General features: G+C 40.4%; 2 protein-coding genes across 2 annotated transcripts; both read left to right on the forward strand.

Moving 5' to 3' along the window:
- Nucleotides 1–396: 396 nt before the first annotated feature.
- Nucleotides 397–7,117, forward strand: LOC306913263 (extracellular calcium-sensing receptor-like; the record flags this gene model as incomplete). Its single annotated transcript, XM_079489854.1, has 9 exons — nucleotides 397–587; nucleotides 717–1,011; nucleotides 2,778–2,864; nucleotides 3,105–3,374; nucleotides 4,499–4,705; nucleotides 4,986–5,261; nucleotides 5,678–5,905; nucleotides 5,995–6,118; nucleotides 6,204–7,117. 9 exons carry the CDS (start codon nucleotides 397–399, stop codon nucleotides 7,115–7,117), a joined length of 2,592 nt encoding a protein of 863 aa, XP_079345980.1.
- A 1,173-nt stretch (nucleotides 7,118–8,290) lies between these two features.
- Nucleotides 8,291–18,212, forward strand: LOC306913264 (extracellular calcium-sensing receptor-like; the record flags this gene model as incomplete). The annotated part of the gene is made up of 11 exons (XM_079489855.1): nucleotides 8,291–8,299; nucleotides 9,519–9,584; nucleotides 12,105–12,235; nucleotides 12,363–12,657; nucleotides 14,081–14,167; nucleotides 14,408–14,677; nucleotides 15,592–15,798; nucleotides 16,091–16,366; nucleotides 16,773–17,000; nucleotides 17,090–17,213; nucleotides 17,299–18,212. The coding sequence occupies 11 exons, from the start codon at nucleotides 8,291–8,293 to the stop codon at nucleotides 18,210–18,212; spliced, it is 2,607 nt and encodes an 868-aa protein (XP_079345981.1).
- Nucleotides 18,213–19,984: the final 1,772 nt, after the last annotated feature.

The following is a 19,984-nucleotide window of genomic DNA, read 5'->3' on the forward strand; positions in this document are numbered from 1 at the left end:
TCTGCATTGTATTTTACTGTATTGTATTGTACTGTATTGCTCTTTTTGATATGTTGAAGCACTTTGGTACAATGAGAGTTGTTTTTAAATGTGCTATATAAATTAATTTGATCTGATTTGATTTGATTTGATTTGATTTGACATAACAGGACTTTGATATGAAAGCATTGTTGACGTATGTTAAGCCCTGCCTCTTCTTCGGCCTCTGCCTTGCTAGGGTGTTGATGTGTGTTGAAGGTGTGATCGATGATGTTATGGCATACGTTGGCTCAGGGGATGGCCTAACACTGTGTATAAAAATTAGCAACAGGACAAAGTGTGCAGAGGAGGAGAGGAGGTGCAGTCATGAACGCTTCTGTAGTTATACAACTGATTCCATATGTGTACTTGTGCTTGATGTTGTTCTCTTCATTCTCTCCTTTGTCTTCCTCCCCTTCCTCTTCTTGTGAGTTACAGGCACAGTTTAAATTCAACAGAATTTACAAGGCTGGGGACTTTATTCTGGGTGGCTTGTTTGCAATCCATTCCTACTCTGCCTTCCCTGAGCTGTCTTTCACCTCCAAGCAACAGGATCCCATTTGCTATGGGTGAGTATCACACATAAAAAAGCAAGCAAGAGAACATTGTTTTAATATAGGCCTATAGCATCATAGTATTATTTGTTGTAGTTCTACAAAGATAAATTGTCAAGGTTACTGTGGAACTTTGTCTGTTAGATTTGACATTCCCGGGTTCAGAAGGGCCCAGACCATGGCTTTTGCCATTACTGAGATCAACAGAAACCCCAGCCTGCTACCCAACGTGACTCTGGGATACAGTCTCTATGATAACTGTCTCACACTTGGAGTAGCATTCCGTTCAGGTTTGTCATTGGTCAGTGGGAGAGAAGAACAATTTCAACTGAATGAGAGCTGTGTTGGCTCCCCTCCAGTGCTTGGAATAGTGGGTGAAGAGTCCTCAACACATTCTATTGCCATCTCTAGTGTATTAGGTTTGTACAGAGTGTCCTTGGTAAGTTTTCTTCTTTCACCATCACCATTTTAATTGGCTATTATTTTTGGCTATTTTAGTTTATTTACAAATCTAATATAATGATAAACAGTGTAGTCTTTCTACAGCCTGATAAAGAAAACAATATTTACTTACAGAGCATGTAAGTGGAGCTGGCAGACTTTGAATGGAGCATGGGGGGCAGTAGATTGCCACATTGTATATTGTTATACAATGTAACCTTTTAACCTTTTAACTAGTTTTCTAATACATTTGTTTTTACTTCTGTTCTGTAAAGCGACTTTGGATACCTTGAAGCGCTATATAAATCGTATATATATTATTATTATTATGTTATTGCGTTGTCTTATGAAAAAGGATAATGTTTGTGTTTGTGATAATGTTTTTCGTAACAAAGTATAACCTAATGATTGATTAGGGGTTAACAACACACCATGCAAGTTTTAACAAACCTTGCATGGTGTGTGTTTTTAGCCTTGTGTAGCGATGGTGATATCACTGCGTGGCAATATGCATTGCAAAGGCAGATGAAGGCTGGCTACGCAAGGCTATAGTGCTATTTTGTTGTGAGTGCTGAAGGGTTCGTATACGTGTTTGTCAAAAGATGGCATTGTGTTTCTGAACCAGCTGCCTCCTGATGGCTAAAGCTGCCTCTGTGTGTTCGCAGCACACAATGCAGTCCCTTCTTTTTCCCTTTTTTTTTTTTTTTTTGTGATTGAAAATGTGAACCGAGCGGAGGGAAATCAAGCTGAGTGGTGGTGAGCGATGTCGAGCATTTTAGCGTGGGATTGAGCAGGGAAAGTGAGTGTAGAGTTTCACCCTGCTCTGTTCCACTAACGTGCTCTGCTTGTTAGGGGGAAATTATGTAAGGCATACATGGGCAACTGGCGGCCCGGGGGCCATATGCGGCCCCCATCTTCACTTAATGTGGCCCTAATATTGGAATACTGATAAAGTATATCATTTAATTTCTGTTATAATTCCAATCATGCAAACATGACCGGCTTTAATTACTTTAGTCTAACATATCTTTCAGGATTCCAATTCCAAAATAGCAAAAACAATATTCAGGATTTAAATGAAACTATAGCAAAAATAGCTGATCTACAAGCTCAAAACACGTCGCACTGCGACGCGTTTTGAGCTTGTAGATCGGCTGTTTTGATAAATCACCTTCAGGCTGATTAACCACCTCCGCTGTCGCGTCAGTGGTTAATCAGCCTGAAGGTGATTTATCTATAAACAATGACCACTCAGCCATACATTACCCCGCTTATTACACGGCTACTTAATACATAAATTAATAAATTGACCCAAAACAAAACAAAACGACTCATATTTCCTTGCTTACGGCAATGAAAGTATTCCCATAAGTGTCGCGCTGGCCGGCGTCTGCCCAGCTGCAGCACAGTCGGAAAACAAGGAAGTGAATTGATCAAATAGAATCCATTTACCGTCTATTTCTCGCTGAAATGTTTTCAAAAACCTTTTTGAGAGCAATGTTTTGCTGTAAAGGCCACTGTGTGTGTGTTTACATCATGGCTGTCATGTTGGAAACAGCAGTAAATCAGCGGAGCACAGCAGGTACTCCGAGGGTTTGTTTTGGCATCGGTGTGTTATAGAGCGGAGCAGTCATTATCCAGAAATAACAGACCGATGAATTTGGCGATTGACCAATCAGAATCAAGCATTCAACCAAGCCGTGTAATAAAGAATTATAGTACCGTATAGGTATATTACAGAATATATCTTTTGTGTATTTTCAGGTAAGTTACTTTTCCACATGCTCCTGTCTGAGTGACCGGAATAAGTTCCCATCTTTCTTTAGAACAATCCCAAGTGATGCCTTCCAGGTGAACTTCTACAGACAAAATATCTGTTGGTATCAAGTAGTACACATCACTTTTTATTGATATTGCATATCACCTCTCATTTCTTTGTGTATAATACTGCTGGAGCTGAAGGGTTAGGTTTAGGGTCAGCATCAAAAGAAAATTAATGTGGGTTATACGCAGGAGATTCACTGATTTTACACTACAGTATGTGCATAATCAAACTAAGCAGGTCTTATCCCACCATTCTTCATCCATCAGGTCCAAGCTATGCTCCAAATTATGAAGCGTTTTGGGTGGACCTGGGCAGGACTGCTATTTCGTGATGATGCCTATGGCCGAAATGCTGCCCAGTCATTCCAGTCTGACCTGGCCCAGTCTGGTTTTGGTTGTCTGGCGTACGTGGAGGTTCTGCCCAGGGACAACGACCCAGCTGAACTTCAGAGGATTGTCACTGTGATGAAGACATCCACAGCTCGTGTGGTCATTGTATTTGAATATGGGAGCAATATGGTTCATCTCATGGAGGAGGTTGTGGGAAAGCAATTTAACCACTTTCTAAATAAATTAAAATAATAATAATAATAATAATAATAACTAGAAAGGTCTTTTGAAAAATTGCAAAGTGTGGTTACATAGGCCCCTCCCACTAATATTGTCAGCCAATTACAATGTCACGTTTTGTTATGGACAAAAGGGCCATTAAAAATTACATTTTGGACAGGTGTATTTAATACCTTTTCATACAAGGTTATTGATTCTAAGCCACTGATTGCATTGTACGGTGTAGTCCTACAGGAGTCACCAATAACAACTCCAAGCCGACGCATTTACTACGTAATGTAGACCTTTATTAATTCCACAGGGTAAGTTCTGTGCTAAGTCTTCTGCCCCTCAAGGGAATTCATGTCTTTATAAACGATGGTAAAACATAGATTGGTTACGTAACCAACAACAGCCAATTAGCTACTACAAACGTTATGCAAAGCTCGGCCAATCACAGCGGAAGTTAGATTACTCCGGAATAGTCTGTTTGCCCAAAGGGCAACCAGACTATAGTTATAAACAATTGTAAAACATAGATTGGTTACGTAACCAACAACAGCCAATTAGCTGCTACAACGGTATTCAAATCTCGGCCAATCACAGCGGAAGTTTGATTATTCGATTACTCCGGAGGAAAAAATAGTCTGGTTGCTCTTTGGGCAACCACACTAATAATAATAATAATAATTATTATTATTATATATATATATATATATATATATATATATATATATATATATATATATATATATAGCCTAAATATGTATATTATTATGTATATAATCTTTCAAGAAATTAAGAAAACATTATATTTTTAAAACAAAGCAATACTGCCTCATCAAAGTTGGTACTGTGAATTTATACTGTATATTGTCAGATACTTACATGAGAGGGGGAGAGGTGGTGGAGACAGACAGACAGACAGACAGACAGACAGACAGACAGACAGACAGACAGACAGACAGACAGACAGACAGACAGACAGACAGACAGTTTGAGGGTCCAATGGAGTTAGCTGGTTTTGTCAGAGGCACTTTTTAATACTTATTTTGTGAATCAACACACAGACATGAAGGGTGTCCAATAGCATTGATTTATATACCATATAGGTGGTAAAGCAGAATGTGACAGGTCTGCAATGGATGGCCAGTGAGGGCTGGACAACATATACTAAGCTCCTGACTCTAGACTTCATGCCGTACCTGGGAGGCACCCTGGGCATTGCCATCCGTCGTGGAGAGATACCAGGTCTAAAGGACTTCTTGTTAAAAATACATCCTGACACTGACCCTGACAACAGCCATGAAAATATCATAGTGAGTCTTTTGTTTCATTTTTTAAACCCATTATGTACGGGATCCCCTTTTGTAACTATACCTTTCAGGACGGGAAACCCCTTTGGGTTAGTTGTTGCTATGTACAGTATATAGAAACATATATATTTGTTGTCATTTTGATGAAAACGTAGCTCAGGATTTAGAAGGCCTTTTTAGAATCGGCCTCAGTCCTAAATGGGTTAAGTTGCAATTTTGTGTTCATTCACAAGCTTTGTGCTTTAGAGAATTTATGCTTTAAGTTTTCACTGTGTTTCTTCAGATGAGGCGGTTTTGGGAGCGCACATTTCAGTGTAATTTCCCCCCCCTTCCGTCAGAGTGGGTGGATGCTGGTGGAAGGGTGTGTACAGGACAAGAGGACCTAGCAACAGCAGAAACTGCACTTTTGGATGTATCTGACCTCAGGCCAGAGTACAATGTTTACAAGGCTGTGTATGCTCTGGCCCATGCCATCCATGACATGTTGCAATGTGTGCCAGGAAAAGGGCCTTTTATTGGGCACAGCTGTGCCGGTTTGCGGACAATACAGCCATGGCAGGTGTACTGTCACTCATTTCACAGGTTACATATGTTTCTAGTTGGGTTCAAATTGGCTGGTGTCTGGGCCAATCTGACTATATATACACAATTTGGATCAGTTCATAACAGCAAAAGGCCAAAGGGTGTACACAAAAGATTACTAAAGACACTTGTCATGATGGGGCGGAATAATTATGAGCATGCAGTAGTCATTCAATTGTTAGTTTTAGTTGTTTATTCCACACAGTGGACAGTTGTGATTATTACCCTTAAACCTGATATGCAGTGGTGTCTGAATAATTTCAAGTACAAATTGTACATCAAAATCTATTTCCCTTGTCTATGTACATTGTGCAAGTAATATTTTGAGCAGCTGCTCAAAACACACTTTTATAGTCACTTGCTCTTCATAATTCTGCTCATCACCATGTCTAGCTTGTCTATTACCTGGAAAGGATCAACTTCTCTACACCATTTGGTGATCATGTATCATTTGATGAGAATGGTGATGCTTTACCAATCTATGATGTCATGAACTGGGTGTGGCTCCCTGACGGAAGTACAAAAGTTCACAATGTAGGCGTGGTCAAGAAGTTAGTCTCTGCAGGTGAAGAACTCATCCTGGATGAAGACAGAATATTCTGGAACTTTGAATCTAAAAAGGTCACTTCAGCTTTCTATAGCTAATGCTGAGCTAGTGTGAATGTAATTCAGTTTGTACAAAAATATATCATTCTTAATTTCCTCTGTAGCCACCTCGGTCAGTGTGCAGTGAGAGCTGTTCCCCCGGAACCCGTGTGGCCAGAAGGAAAGGGGAACCTGTCTGCTGCTTTGACTGCATTGCTTGTTCTGAGGGAGAGATCAGCAATGAGACTGGTTGGTTTACACCATGTAGTAATGTACAGTATCTTTAGGACAATACTGTACTTGTCTGTCCCTTTAACCTTGTCATCTTTGTTAGACTCTACAGAGTGTACCAGTTGTCCAGAGGACTTCTGGTCCAGTCCCCAGCGTGACCACTGTGTTCCTAAGAGCCTGGAGTTCCTCTCCTACCATGAGGCTCTTGGTATCTCCTTGACAATCATCTCATTGCTGGGCACACTTATCTGTGCCATTGTACTGGGAATCTTCATCTATCATCGAATCACACCCATGGTGCGCGCCAATAACTCTGAACTTAGCTTCCTTCTCTTGTTTTCACTCATACTTTGTTTTTTGTGCTCACTTCTGTTCATTGGCCGTCCCAGTCTCTGGACTTGCCAGCTGAGGCATGCAGCATTTGGGATCAGCTTTGTGCTGTGTGTCTCGTGTATCCTGGTAAAGACTATGGTGGTTTTAGCTGTATTCAAGGCCTCCAAGCCTGGGGCTACAGACATTATGAAGTGGTTTGGTGCTATGCAGCAGAGAGGAACAGTTCTGGCTCTTACTTCCATCCAGGCAGCAATCTGCATAGCCTGGCTTGTGTCTGCCTCACCAGCTCCTCATAAAAACACACAATACCACAGTGATAAGATAGTCTATGAGTGTGATGTGGGATCAACAGTTGGATTTGCAGTGTTATTAGGTTATATTGGTTTACTTGCACTCCTGAGCTTCCTCCTAGCATTCATGGCAAGGAATCTTCCAGACAACTTCAATGAAGCCAAGTTAATCACCTTCAGCATGTTGATCTTCTGTGCCGTGTGGATAGCCTTCATCCCAGCATATATCAGCTCTCCAGGCAAATATGCAGATGTAGTGGAGGTTTTTGCTATTTTAGCATCTAGCTTTGGAATTTTGGTGTCACTGTTTGGACCAAAGTGTTATATAATGCTTTTGAAACCTGAGAGAAACACTAAGAAGTCCATCATGGGTCGACGTGACACCAAGACGTAGAAGCACGAATTCAATGAATTTTCACTTTTTCTACCAGATTAAACTAAAAGCAATCCAGTAACACATCTATTATCTATCTAAAGTTATATCTATCTCAAAGGCTATACGTCTGTTGATGTTAGACCTATGTATACTATATACCTTAGAAATATTACCTGTCAAAGTATTATAGGTATGTAAGAGGCAAATTAGCTATATAGATTTCAAATCAGCGAACGCACACTAACATTATTTACGAAAGCATGGTTTCAATTAGTGAAGGGAACTGCCCATAGATCCGAAGTCCCGTTAGTCCGAACATGCATTAAGGTTGGCGAACATGCACTGCTAAGCCCCTTTCCCTTTGTGACATTTCATTCATGGTCAAAATGCCTGAAAATCTATGCTTTCATTCATTATTTAATTTGTATGAAGGTTTCATGAAATTACCGACCAATATGTGCACGTTTACATCGATATACCTTTCCCCCCACTGTTACGACCCTTATTTCTTTTTTTTAAGATATATTTTTGGGCTTTTTTTCTGCCTTTATTGGATAGTGTACAGTATGGTGATAGGAAATGGGGAGAGAGATGGTGGGGTGACTCGGCAAAGGTCGTCGAGATCGGGAGTCGAACCCGTGGCACACCTTCAGGCTGGCTTAGCAGCCTATAGGTGCCCGGACCGCTACACTAGCCGCCCGGGCCACGACCCTTATTTCTAGGGGTGTAAAGGTCGCAACATAAACAAACAGGACAAAGGTCTTAAAACTGTATATCCATTTATTTACACAAAAAAACAAATAAAAAGGTTACAAAAATATATGAATTGAAGATGCCTAACCTATAACAGCAAACAACTAAATAAGGACGTTCAGTCAAAACAGAATCATCAAAAATGTGTCTCTAAAGGCTTGGTTTGGGTGGGAGGACAGAGGAAATGAGTCTCTGCTGCTGTAATTTAAAACACAAAAGTGTTTTAAATTAAATAACCCTTAAGACTAATGTTTGCTGATGATTGCTGTACGTTCCGAAAGACTGAGCGGGCCATTTCTAGACATACTGTCTGAACTTTATGATTTTTGAACTAATGAACTTGCGGGTTTAAGTCAGGTGTCATTACATTTATTTTGTAAACAGTTTCCTTCAATCATAAATCAATCATTATTTTATTTATATTTAAATAAAACTGTGATGTCCAACGTACAGTATGATGTTTTTTATTCAATATTTCATTTGGGGAAATAAATGTAATTATAGCTGCTTTCTGCTGCACAGCAATTGCACACCGCAGCCTTTTTGTCAGCAAGGTGGTAACTAGGTGAAATTTGCCATTGACAGCCCATACATCCAAACAGAAAAGTCCTATCTGATTGTATTAAACAACATCAAACGCACCAACATTGTGTTTGTGTTTACACAATGCTTGTGTTTACACAAACACTCAAAGCTGGGCAGCCCCTCAAAAATAACTAGAGGAAGATTGACAGTATGAAGAATGGGTACATTTCAAATGAAAGTATAGTTCAATACAAAAACCGCTAAGTTGAAGATAGAACCAGAAAAAGCACAAGACTCACAGAGGTCTCAAACTCACAGACACCAAGGGCAAGGCATAGGCTTTTTTGAGCAACACTCAAAAACAGTAAACAGTTATACAACAGGGCAGACAACACACTGTGACAACCATTAGCTCTGGTCCATAGCCCTAATGCACTTTGCTGCCATTGCATTAATGCTATGGGACTGTTGTCTTCCTTCTTCGATTGAAATGCAGACCAGCCTCTCCTCTGTTGCGTAAATATAAAGAACGTTTTACCTACTTGTTGTGATATTAGCCCATGCACAGTACATCTTAGTCTATGTACTTGAACTTGAGATACAGTGTACTTGATATGTATTGTGTACTGCCGGTACTGTAGCATTCTTTATAGATAGGCTACGAGAGACATCTAGGCGACAGCAAGGTCAGCCTTGCTGCAGTAGGCACGTTCTTCTGTCTCATATCTTATTGTTACGTCATTATGATCCAGCACTATATATGTTTCATGTTTGTGTAATAAACTTTGTGAACCTTAGCGTGATACTGTCTCGTGTCTCGTTAATTTGTTCTCCCGGGTACCCGCCGGCCGCCGCCGCAGTCGCCGTACCAAAGTAATACTTCAACAGGATTGTCACACACCACCCAGCCTGCACACACTACCTGTCTGTCAATGTCAACCCAGACGAGGGTCCCGTACTTAGATTACAACAACCTACTAACCAATACAAAGGCAGCTTGTGTTATTAGAAAGCCTACTTTCCTTAGTGGACGCACTCTGAGCCCCCCACCTCACGTATAAAATCATCCCGGTTACATTATTGCAATGCCCTCTACACTGGGATTAGCCAGTCATCCTTGTCCCGTCTCCAACTGGTGCAGAATGCGGCGGCCAGACCCCTGACGGCACCAGGAGGAGGAGACCTGTCCTCTCTGCACTGGCTGCCGGTCCGGTATAGAATACATTCTCTAACGCGGTTAGTCCCAATACTTGATTCTGATTGGCTGGTTTCTGATTAGAAAAGGAAGGGTTGTCCGCACACTGTGTCTCTGCTTCCAGGATTTTTGTATTTAGTACAACGTTTCGACCCTTACGGGTCTTTGTCAGGTATGAGTACAAAACATCAAGTAAGCGTATTATATACAACAGCATATGGGCAAGCTCTATTGCAATGAGGGAAATCAAGCAAGACACACCCACCGCATCTGAAAGGATGTGGCTGCAATTAGCATAAAGGGCATATAGTGGCACTAGGGCTAACTCTTTAGAACCCAAGTAGAATAGGAAAGTATAGAGGTGCAGACAAAATGAATGATAAGCTGCAAACCAGTAAAAACATTGCAAATAATACAAATACTGCCTACAAGAGGAGACCATAACACAATAGCAACAAAATAGTAAGGTACTGCAATTACAGTACAAAATAATGAGGACACAGCGACAACAAAAATGGCAAGAAGAACTGTGTACACAAAGTTAAAAGAATGAAAAAGAAAAAGAAAGAATTATCCCAGAAATGGTTTGACATCAAAATCCTCATTCAGCCCTTGAGGAGCCATAGTGTTGAGTGTATACTGGTTTCTGATTAGACCATGTAGTAAATCTCACGATAATCCACACCACACCTTCAATAACTTTATATCATTCCCAGCTGCGTTACATTGATTCCGCAGCTCTGTAGCTGAGATGGGGTTTGTAAGGCAATCAAGTGCTCCCCCACTTGATTGCCTTACAAACCCAGGCCGTGCGGGTCGGAGACTCCCGCTTTGCGTCGTAATTTTTGTCTACAAAGCCCTAAACGGGCTGGCCCCCTCCTACATCACTGACCTCCTATCAAAGCACCAGCACTCGCCCAGCAGTCTGTCATGACCCAGGCGGATATGTTGATCTGACCCCCCATTCCAAAGCACCAGCGCTCATACAGCCCTTTAGTGCGAGGTCGCTTCTAATATTTTCTAGACATGCAAACAGACTTACACTGTCTGTAAAGATCATGAGTATTAATTAACTTAAAGCAAAGAAATATAATATAACAATATATTTCTGGTTTTGGTGTGATTATTACATAATTATTACATAGACAAAAGGTTGCATGATTTATTCATAGGATGATAAATATTCCTGGAGTTGTAAACATACAGTTTGTAAAAAGCTTTCAAAGTTGACTAAAAGTAAAACATGCAGCAATTTGCTGATTTTCATCTCGTTTTTGCATAATTTATGGCAATTATGCTAATTAGGAAAGGTTGTATGACTTCACAATGGTAACAGATGCATTTTTGGACATCACAAACATGGACTCAGACTCTTAGATCACCTTTATAAGTTACCTAGAAGCAGAGTTATTGCCATTTCCGTTTTTGACAATTTATTAGCTAATTATGCTAATTAAACATGCTAAACCCAACAGAAACATTTTTAGACATGTTTTTTTGGCATTCTGGTAACCCCAAGAATCAAGATATACCTGTCTCCAAAAAATAACATTCCAAAATCACAGGCATCAGAATCTGATTGATAGGCTCCCCTACTGATAACTTTATATCATTCCCAGCTGCGTTACATTGATTCCGCAGCTCTGTAGCTGAGATGGGGTTTGTAAGGCAATCAAGTGCTCCCCCACTTGATTGCCTTACAAACCCAGGCCGTGCGGGTCGGAGACTCCCGCTTTGCGTCGTCATTTTTGTCTACAAAGCCCTAAACGGGCTGGCCCCCTCCTCCATCACTGACCTCCTATCCTATCCCCCCTCCATCAGGACCTATCAGGTCAGAATAATGCAGTCTCTTACACATTCCAAAAACCAAAAAAGAGGCTCAGGGGCGACCGCGGCTGTCGCAGCCCCTACACGTTGGAACATCATTCCCCTTGATGTTAGGACTGCTCCCTCCGTTGAGTCTTTTAAATCACGACTTAAAACCTTTTTATATTCCCAAGCCTTTGAATCCCCCTCATGATCCTGCACTTTTATATTTTATATTATTTTGCTTTAATTGCCTGTTGTTTCATTGACTGTCTTATATTATATATATTTCTGTATTGTATTGTACTGTATTGCTCTTTTTGATATGTTGAAGCACTTTGGTACAATGAGAGTTGTTTTTAAATGTGCTATATAAATTAATTTGATCTGATTTGATTTGATTTGATTTGACATAACAGGACTTTGATATGAAAGCATTGTTGACGTATGTTAAGCCCTGCCTCTTCTTCGGCCTCTGCCTTGCTAGGGTGTTGATGTGTGTTGAAGGTGTGATCGATGATGTTATGGCATACGTTGGCTCAGGGGATGGCCTAACACTGTGTATAAAAATGAGCAACAGGACAAAGTGTGCAGAGGAGGAGAGGAGGTGCAGTCATGAACGCTTCTGTAGTTATACAACTGATTCCATATGTGTACTTGTGCTTGATGTTGTTCTCTTCATTCTCTCCTTTGTCTTCCTCACCTTCCTCTTCTTGTGAGTTACAGGCACAGTTTAAATTCAACAGAATTTACAAGGCTGGGGACTTTATTCTGGGTGGCTTGTTTGAAATCCATTCCTCCTCTGCCTTTCCTGAGCTGTCTTTCACCTCCAAGCAACAGGATCTCATTTGCTATGGGTGAGTATCACACATAAAAAAGCAAGCAAGAGAACATTGTTTTAATATAGGCCTATAGCATCATAGGATTTTGATGTAGTTCTACAAAGATAAATTGTCAAGGTTACTGTGGAACTGTGTCTGTTAGCTTTCACATTCTAGGGTTCAGAATGGCCCAGACCATGGCTTTTGCCATTACTGAGATCAACAGAAACCCCAGCCTGCTACCCAACGTGACTCTGGGATACAGTCTCTATGATAATTGTTTCACACTTGGAGTAGCATTCCGTTCAGCTTTGTCATTGGTCAGTGGGAGAGAAGAACAATTTCAACTGAATGAGAGATGTGTTGGCTCCCCTCCAGTGCTTGGAATAGTGGGTGACTCTCCCTCAACACATTCAATTGCCATCTCTAGTGTATTAGGTTTGTACAGAGTGTCCTTGGTAAGTTTTCTTCTTTCACCATCACCATTTTAATTGGCTATTCTTTTTGGCTATTTTAGTTTATTTACAAATCTAATATAATGATAAACAGTGTAGTCTTTCTACAGCCTGATAAAGAAAACAATATTTACTTACAGAGCATGTAAGTGGAGCTGGCAGACTTTGAATGGAGCATGGGGGGCAGTAGATTGCCACATTGTATATTGTTATACAATGTAACCTTTTAACCTTTTAACTAGTTTTCTAATACATTTGTTTTTACTTCTGTTCCGTAAAGCGACTTTGGATACCTTGAAGCGCTATATAAATCGTATATATATTATTATTATTATTATTATGTTATTGCGTTGTCTTATGAAAAAGGATAATGTTGTGTGTGCCTTGTGTAGCGATGGTGATATCACTGCGTGGCAATATGCATTGCAAAGGCAGATGAAGGCTGGTGTGTTTTGTTGTGAGTGCTGAAGGGTTCGTATACGTGTTTGTCAAAATATGGCATTGTGTTTCTGAACCAGCTGCCTCCTGATGGCTAAAGCTGCCTCTGTGTGTCCGCAGCACACAATGCAGTACCTTCTTTTTCCCTTTTTTTTTTTTTTTTTGTGACTGAAAATGTGAACCGAGCGGAGGGAAATCAAGCTGAGTGGTGATGAGCGATGTTGAGCATTTTAGCGTGGGATTGAGCAGGGAAAGTGAGTGTAGAGTTTCACCCTGCTCTGTTCCACTAACGTGCCCTGCTTGTTAGGGGGAAATTATGTAAGGCATACATGGGCAACTGGAGGCCCGGGGGCCATATGCGGCCCCCATCTTCACTTAATGTGGCCCTAATATTGGAATACTGATAAAGTATATCATTTCATTTCTGTTATAATTCCAATCATGCAAACATGACCGGCTTTAATTACTTTAGTCTAGCACTGCGACGCGTTTTGAGCTTGTAGATCGGCTGTTTTGATAAATCAACTTCAGGCTGATTAACCACCTCAGCTGTCGCGTCAGTGGTTAATCAGCCTGAAGGTGATTTATCTATAAACAATGACCACTCAGCCATACATTATCCCGCTTATTACACGGCTACTTAATACATACATTAATAAATTGACCCAAAACAAAACAAAACGACTCATATTTCCTTGCTTACGGTAATGAAAGTATTCCCATAAGTGTCGCGCTGGCCGGCGTCTGCCCAGCTGCAGCACAGTCGGAAAACAAGGAAGTGAATTGATCAAATAGAATCCATTTTCGGGTACTGCACCGTCTATTTCTTGCTGAAATGTTTTCAAAAACCTTTTTGAGAGCAATGTTTTGCTGTAAAGGCCACTGTTTGTGTGTTTACATCATGGCTGTCATGTCAACCAAGCCGTGTAATAAAGAATTATAGTACTGTATAGGTATATTACAGAATATATCTTTTGTGTATTTTCAGGTAAGTTACTTTTCCACATGCTCCTGTCTGAGTGACCGGAATAAGTTCCCATCTTTCTTTAGAACAATCCCAAGTGATGCCTTCCAGGTGAACTTCTACAGACAAAATATCTGTTGGTATCAAGTAGTACACATCACTTTTTATTGATATTGCATATCGCCTCTCATTTCTTTGTGTATAATACTGCTGGAGCTGAAGGGCTAGGTTTAGGGTCAGCATCAAAAGAAAATTAATGTGTGTTATACGCAGGAGATTCACTGATTTTACACTACAGTATGTGCATAATCAAACTAAGCAGGTCTTATCCCACCATTCTTCATCCATCAGGTCCAAGCTATGCTCCAAATTATGAAGCGTTTTGGGTGGACCTGGGCAGGACTGCTATTTCGTGATGATGCCTATGGCCAAAATGCTGCCCAGTCATTCCAGTCTGACCTGGCCCAGTCTGGTTTTGGTTGTCTGGCGTACATGGAGGTTCTGCCCTGGGACAATGACCCAGCTGAACTTCAGAGGATTGTCACTGTGATGAAGACATCCACAGCTCGTGTGGTCATTGTATTTGAACATGGGAGCAATATGGTTCATCTCATGGAGGAGGTTGTGGGAAAGCAATTTAACCACTTTCTAAATTAATAATAATAATAATAATAATAATAATAATAATAATAACTACACTGCAAAGTGTGGTTGCCGCAGTCGCTTACATAGGCCCCTCCCACTAATATTGTCAGCAAATTACAATGTCACGTTTTGTTATGGACAAAAGGGCCATTAACATTACATTTTGGACAGGTGTATTTAATACCTTTTCATACAATGTTATTGATTCTAAGCCACTGATTGCAAGCCGACGCATTTACTACGTAATGTAGACCTTTATTAATCCCACAGGGTAAGTTCTGTGCTAAGTCTTCTGCCCCTCAAGGGAATTCATGTCTTTATAAAAGATGGTAAAACATAGATTGTTTACGTAACCAACAACAGCCAATTAGCTACTACAAACGTTATGCAAAGCTCGGCCAATCACAGCGGAAGTTTGATTATTCGATTACTCCGGAGGAAAATAGTACACTAATAAGAATAATTATAATTATATATATATATATATATATATATATATATATATATATAGCCTAAATATGTATATTATTATGTACATAATCTTTCAAGAAATGAAGAAAACATTATATTTTTAAAACAAAGCAATACTGCCTCATCAAAGTTGGTACTGTGAATTTATACTGTATATTGTCAGATACTTACATGAGAGGGGGAGAGGTGGTGGAGACAGACAGACAGACAGACAGACAGACAGACAGACAGACAGACAGACAGACAGACAGACAGACAGACAGACAGACAGACAGACAGACAGTTTGAGGGTCCAATGGAGTTAGCTGGTTTTGTCAGAGGCACTTTTTAATACTTTTCATTTTAATTTGTTCAATATTTTGTGAATCAACACACAGACATGAAGGGTGTTCAATAGCATTGATTTATATACCATATAGGTGGTAAAGCAGAATGTGACAGGTCTGCAATGGATGGCCAGTGAGGGCTGGACAACATATCCTAAGCTCCTGACTCTAGACTTCATGCCGTACCTGGGAGGCACCCTGGGCATTGCCATCCGTCGTGGAGAGATACCAGGTCTAAAGGACTTCTTGTTAAAAATACATCCTGACACTGACCCTGACAACAGCCATGAAAATAACATAGTGAGTCTTTTGTTTAATTTTTTAAACCCATTATGTACGGGATCCCCTTTTGTAACTATACCTTTCAGGACGGGAAACCCCTTTGGGTTAGTTGTTGCTATGTACAGTATATAGCAACATATATATTTGTTGTCATTTTGAATGAATATTTGATGAAAACGTAGCTCAGGATTTAGAAGGCCTTTTTAGAATCGGCCTCAGTCCTAAATGGGTTAAGTTGCAATTTTGTGTTCATTCACAAGCTTTGTGCTTTAGAGAATTTATGCTTGAAGTTTTCACTGTGTTTCTTCAGATGAGGCGGTTTTGGGAGCGCACATTTCAGTGTAATTTCCCCCCCCTTCCGTCAGAGTGGGTGGATGCTGGTGGAAGGGTGTGTACAGGACAAGAGGACCTAGCAACAGCAGAAACTGCACTTTTGGATGTATCTGACCTCAGGCCAGAGTACAATGTGTACAAGGCTGTGTATGCTCTGGCCCATGCCATCCATGACATGTTGCATTGTGTGCCAGGAAAAGGGCCTTTTATTGGGCACAGCTGTGCCGGTTTGCGGACAATACAGCCATGGCAGGTGTAATGTCACTCATTTCACAGGTTACATAGTTGGGTTCGAATTGGCTGGTGTCTGGGCCAATCTGACTATATATACAATTTGGATCAGTTCATAACAGCAAAAGGCCAAAGGGTGTACACAAAAGATTACTAGACACTTGTCATGATGGGGTGGAATAATTATGAGCATGCAGTAGTCATTCAATTGTTAGTTTTAGTTGTTTATTCCACACAGTGGACAGTTGTGATTATTACCCTTAAACCTGATATGCAGTGGTGTCTGAATAATTTCAAGTACACATTGTACATCAAAATCTATTTCCCTTGTCTATGTACATTATGCAAGTAATATTTTGAGCAGCTGCTCAAAACACACTTTTATAGTCACTTGCTCTTCATAATTCTGCTCATCACCATGTCTATAGCTTGTATATTACCTGGAGAGGATCAACTTCTCTACACCATTTGGTGATCATGTATCATTTGATGAGAATGGTGATGCTTTACCAATCTATGATGTCATGAACTGGGTGTGGCTCCCTGACGGAAGTACAAAAGTTCACAATGTAGGCGTGGTCAAGAAGTTAGTCTCTGCAGGTGAAGAACTCATCCTGGATGAAGACAGAATCTTCTGGAACTTTGAATCTAAAAAGGTCACTTCAGCTTTCTATAGCTAATGCTGAGCTAGTGTGAATGTAATTCAGTTTGTACAAAAATATATCATTCTTAATTTCCTCTGTAGCCACCTCGGTCAGTGTGCAGTGAGAGCTGTTCCCCCGGAACCCGTGTGGCCAGAAGGAAAGGGGAACCTGTCTGCTGCTTTGACTGCATTGCTTGTTCTGAGGGAGAGATCAGCAATGAGACTGGTTGGTTTACACCATGTAGTAATGTACAGTATCTTTAGGACAATACTGTACTTGTCTGTCCCTTTAACCTTGTCATCTTTGTTAGACTCTACAGAGTGTACCAGTTGTCCAGAGGACTTCTGGTCCAGTCCCCAGCGTGACCACTGTGTTCCTAAGAGCCTGGAGTTCCTCTCCTACCATGAGGCTCTTGGTATCTCCTTGACAATCATCTCATTGCTGGGCACACTTATCTGTGCCATTGTACTGGGAATCTTCATCTATCATCGAAGCACACCCATGGTGCGCGCCAATAACTCTGAACTTAGCTTCCTTCTCTTGTTTTCACTCATACTTTGTTTTTTGTGCTCACTTCTGTTCATTGGCCGTCCCAGTCTCTGGACTTGTCAGCTGAGGCATGCAGCATTTGGGATCAGCTTTGTGCTGTGTGTCTCGTGTATCCTGGTAAAGACTATGGTGGTTTTAGCTGTATTCAAGGCCTCCAAGCCTGGGGCTACAGACATTATGAAGTGGTTTGGTGCTATGCAGCAGAGAGGAACAGTTCTGGCTCTTACTTCCATCCAGGCAGCAATCTGCATAGCCTGGCTTGTGTCTGCCTCACCAGCTCCTCATAAAAACACACAATACCACAGTGATAAGATAGTCTATGAGTGTGATGTGGGATCAACAGTTGGATTTGCAGTGTTATTAGGTTATATTGGTTTACTTGCACTCCTGAGCTTCCTCCTAGCATTCATGGCAAGGAATCTTCCAGACAACTTCAATGAAGCCAAGTTAATCACCTTCAGCATGTTGATCTTCTGTGCCGTGTGGATAGCCTTCATCCCAGCATATATCAGCTCTCCAGGCAAATATGCAGATGTAGTGGAGGTTTTTGCTATTTTAGCATCTAGCTTTGGAATTTTGGTGTCACTGTTTGGACCAAAGTGTTATATAATGCTTTTGAAACCTGAGAGAAACACTAAGAAGTCCATCATGGGTCGACGTGACACCAAGACGTAGAAGCACAAATTCAATGAATTTTCACTTTTTCTACCAGATTAAACTAAAAGCAATCCAGTAACACATCTATTATCTATCTAAAGTTATATCTATCTCAAAGGCTATACGTTTCTTGATGTTAGACATATCATATATGTATACTATATACCTTAGAAATATTACCTGTTGGTCAAAGTATTATAGGTATGTAAGAGGCAAATTAGCTATATAGATTTCAAATCAGCGAACGCACACTAACATTATTTACGAAAGCATGGTTTCAATTAGTGAAGGGAACTGCCCATAGATCCGAAGTCCCGTTAGTCCGAACATGCATTAAGGTTGGCGAACATGCACTGCTAAGCCCCTTTCCCTTTGTGACATTTCATTCATGGTCAAAAGACCTGAAAATCTATGCTTTCATTCATTATTTAATTTGTATGAAGGTTTCATGAAATTACCGACCAATATGTGCACGTTTACATCGATATGCCTATAGGTGCCCGGACCGCTACACTAGCCGCCCGGGCCACAACCCTTATTTCTAGGGGTGTAAAGGTCGCAACATAAACAAACAGGACAAAGGACTTCAAACTGTATATCCATTTATTTACACAAAAAACAAAAAGGTTACAAAAATATATGAATTGAAGATGCCTAACCTATAACAGCAAACAACTAAATAAGGACGCTCAGTCAAAACAGAACCATCAAAAATTTGTCTCGAAAGCCTTGGTTTGGGTGGGAGGACAGAGGAAATGAGTCTCTGCTGCTGTTAAACAAAAGTGTTTTAAATTAAATAACCCTTAAGACTAATGTTTGCTGATGATTGCTGTACGTTCCGAAAGACTGAGCAGGCCATTTCTAGACATACTGTCTGAACTTTATGATTTTTGAACTAATGAACTTGCTGTTTTAAGTCAGGTGTCATTACATTTATTTTGTAAACAGTTTCCTTCAATCATAAATCAATCATTATTTTATTTATATTTAAATAAAACTGTGATGTCCAACGTACAGTATGATGTTTTTTATTCAATTATTTCATTTGGGGAAATAAATGTCATTATAGCTGCTTTCTGCTGCACAGCAATTGCACACCGCAGCCTTTTTGTCAGCAAGGTGGTAACTAGGTGAAATTTGTCATTGACAGCCCATACATCCAAACAGAAAAGTCCTATCAGATTGTATTAAACAACGTCAAACGCACCAACATTGTGTTTGTGTTTACACAATGCTTGTGTTTACACAAACACTCAAAGCTGGGCAGCCCCTCAAAAATAACTAGAGGAAGATTGACTGATTGAAATTTGTATTTCACAGTATGAAGAATGGGTACATTTCATATGAAAGTACAGTTCAATACAAAAACCGCTAAGTTGAAGATAGAACCAGAAAAAGCACAAGACTTGTTTAAATAAGGGTCCTCCATTTTCATTAAGTTGAATTGAATGACTTGCAAATACGTACAGATAAATGAGGAACGTTTGGTTACGATGTAACCTTTGTTCTCTAAGTGAAGAGACTATCTCTCCACCCAACATATTTCATATGTATGGGGAATGACCCCACCTCACTCATGACGTGGATATCTCTTTAAGACACACCAGTTGTACTGGCACGCACAGGTATATAAGGCCCAGGTGTGCGTGATTACACTGGTTTACTTGATCGACACCGCTTCTGAGCGACATCAAGGTGGAGAGATAGTCTCTTCAATCAGAGAACAAAGGTTACATCGTAACCAAACGTTCTCTATCGTATCGAGACTATCTCTCCACCCAACATATTTC

This window comes from Electrona antarctica (genome assembly GCF_951216825.1).
Source record: "Electrona antarctica genome assembly, chromosome: 20".
NCBI lineage: Eukaryota > Metazoa > Chordata > Actinopteri > Myctophiformes > Myctophidae > Electrona > Electrona antarctica.